The sequence below is a fragment of the Myotis lucifugus genome, unplaced genomic scaffold, assembly GCF_000147115.1.
Source record: "Myotis lucifugus unplaced genomic scaffold, Myoluc2.0 scaffold_26, whole genome shotgun sequence".
Classification (NCBI taxonomy): domain Eukaryota; kingdom Metazoa; phylum Chordata; class Mammalia; order Chiroptera; family Vespertilionidae; genus Myotis; species Myotis lucifugus.
In genome coordinates, this window is record NW_005871074.1 from 7,885,444 (window position 1) to 7,887,993 (window position 2,550).

General features: G+C 50.7%; 1 protein-coding gene across 1 annotated transcript in view; it reads right to left on the reverse strand.

The window, feature by feature from the left end:
* The window catches only part of BRF2 (BRF2, RNA polymerase III transcription initiation factor subunit), a 4,262-nt gene continuing 1,712 nt past the window's right edge, over window positions 1–2,550 (reverse strand). The window contains exons 3-4 of the mRNA XM_006086227.3: window positions 2,030–2,351; window positions 1–1,283 (exon numbers count right to left, since the gene is read on the reverse strand). Of these exons, the coding sequence (XP_006086289.1) occupies window positions 554–1,283; window positions 2,030–2,351 (1,052 nt within the window). The 3' untranslated portion in view covers window positions 1–553. The remainder of the gene's footprint in view (window positions 1,284–2,029; window positions 2,352–2,550) is intronic.

Sequence of the window (2,550 nt, forward strand, 5' to 3'; positions counted from 1 at the left end):
TTTTAAAAGCTCGGGTTTTATACAATAAGAATGTTTCTAGCAGATGCCTCTTGTTTAATATATTAAAATTTTGCAAAGCCTTGAGCTATAACCTTAGTCCACCCACGGTCCTTTTGTTATGAGGTAGAAGATCTCATGATACCATACACATTAACCCACCAATACCTAGGACACAGGGCCAAGAGTTGCCCCAGTTCCTGCCCTGAGGGCTGGTACCATGGAAATACCAACTGCTCCTCACCAGTAGCGAGGCCCCGTGAGCCCTTTCAGTTTATCCAGTTCAGACCAGGAGCAGAAGAGAGCCCAACATCTAAGAGGAAAGCCACCCCACAGAATGTGAACATATGCAACCTGCTCTCTGGCACTAAAGGATGGGACTCTCTCCAACCCGGGGGTTCCTACAGTCGTTCTCATTTCTACTCCAGGACCTGGGCTCTGAGCTGCAGAGACAATACCTAAGGGCTTGCACACATTTATTTCTCTGGACATGACAGGCCTACTATCAAGCTGCTGTCAGAATGACGTGACCCCTGCCCCACCAAACCCAAGTGCATCAGGGGGGGTTAGGACTACTTGTGGCAGCTTGTCCAGCAGCTTGGGCTCTCAGAAAGTCCCGCACTTCCTGAGGGGTCCGCAAATACTGCTCTATTTCACTATCGGAAATGTTCTCATCTCCGGTGACCGTGGAGGCAGGGGGGGCGGGGCAGACCCGCTTTGGGGGCTTCAACATGCAGGGTGGGAGGAGAAGGGCAGGACTAGCTGGCCGCTTCCCCTCAGGTAACTCGGAGGCGCTATTCCCCACTTCCTCTTTTCCCTGTCCTTGCCCCGGTCCCTGTCCCTGCAGCTCCTTCTCCAGGGCCTCCACCTCTAATGTCCCTTCTCGAAAGGCTTTGCGAATCAAAGTGTGGCGGTGCTGCAGCAGGTCACTGATGTGCTTCACCACAGACCGTTTGTCCAGTTTCAGTACCTGCAGCCAGGCCAGCTGCTCAGCCATCCGCAGCAGCACAACCAGCAGCTCCTGTAACCGGGAGGAAGCGGGGTAGGGCAGGTCCACATTTGCCAATTTACAAAATCGGGCCAGGGAACATGTCAGACGAGCTGAGGGCTGCAGCGACTGCCAAGCCAGGAAAGCAGCAGCAGTGATGATAGGCAAGGGATGCCGCCCGGTCACCAGCCACGTCTCATCCGCCAGCTCCACCAACTGCAGTGTTCGTGACAGCATCTTCTCTTTGTCTTCCATGTATTTGGCTGGCAGCGATGGGGAGGCTTGGAAAAGTTTGAAGCTGAAATAACCAAAATGAGGGTCGTGTCTCAATGCCTATGGGGAAGAGCAGTCTGCTCAGGATGAGCAAGCTGTTCTAGCCTCTTGGGAACACTCAAGCTTGCTGGCAGCAAGTTTCACACAGGGACTGAGAGAAGATCAGGTGAGTTTTCTGCTTGTGAGGTGAAGGGCAGGAAAATGCAGAAGGGAGCTAACGTGTGTTGAGCAACCCCCGTCAGCCATTATTCTGAGTGCTTTACAAGTGTTCTTTTACCTTCTCTACACCTTGTTATGTGCATTTATAGTTGCAAAACTTGCCCCCAGTATTCAGCTAGGAAGTGACCAAGCTGACACTGATAGCCTTTGCTTTCTACTATATTTCTCAGGAGAGAAAATAACACAGCCACTTTAAAGAAAAAAAATTAGCTTCTATCTACAGCTCTGTTGTCTCCTAATAATCCTTCAGCTCCATTCCCAGTTAATCCACACAGGCCACACACGTGAGTGGTGCAACTCAGGAGCCCTGTGCCAAGGCTAATACCTTTCTTACATCAGTAGGTTGCTATGAGGGCAAAAAGATTTGAAATTATAGCATTCTAGAAATGTAAAATGGGATTAGTACTAGGCACAGGAGAGGGAGAACAGATTTTTCTCCCACATCTTTTTAGACAGGCTTTGGTCAAAAAGAGACAGCCAAAGGTAAAAGGATTCGGGTCTAAGGACTCATCCCATCCCATCCCATCCCCACAACTCCCACTAGGCAGGTACCTGCTACAGTAGGTCTTCACCAGGTCTGCCAAGCACAGAGATGGCACATCCAGCCCCAGGAGCTTCACTATCTGCATGTAGGTGCCAGAAAACATATCCAAATCTGCATACAACAGGGTGCAGATGGTCCCCATGGTCAGGGGCCAGTTATGCTGCCTACAGGTGATTAAGACACAGCACCCAACCAACACCTCCTTCTTTTGCAGCCTGGCAGCACGGATGCCAGGGTGCTGGTATGCCTTTTGGTAGTAGGCAACTGCTGTGTCCTCAAATGTTGATGGCAACTGCAGAACTCGACAGAGATCTCTCACTCGGCGGAGACCTAGGAAAACCCACAAGAGTTAGAGAGGTCAAAGGAGCTACTGTGTAGCGCCTAGCAATTTCTGCTAAACTTGCCTCCGATACAAGATGCACTACTATAGCCCTGGATGGTGTCACTCAGTTGGTTGGAGCATCATCCTGTAAACCGCAAGGTCATGGTTCGATTCCCACCAGGCACTTGCAGAGGCAACCGATCAATC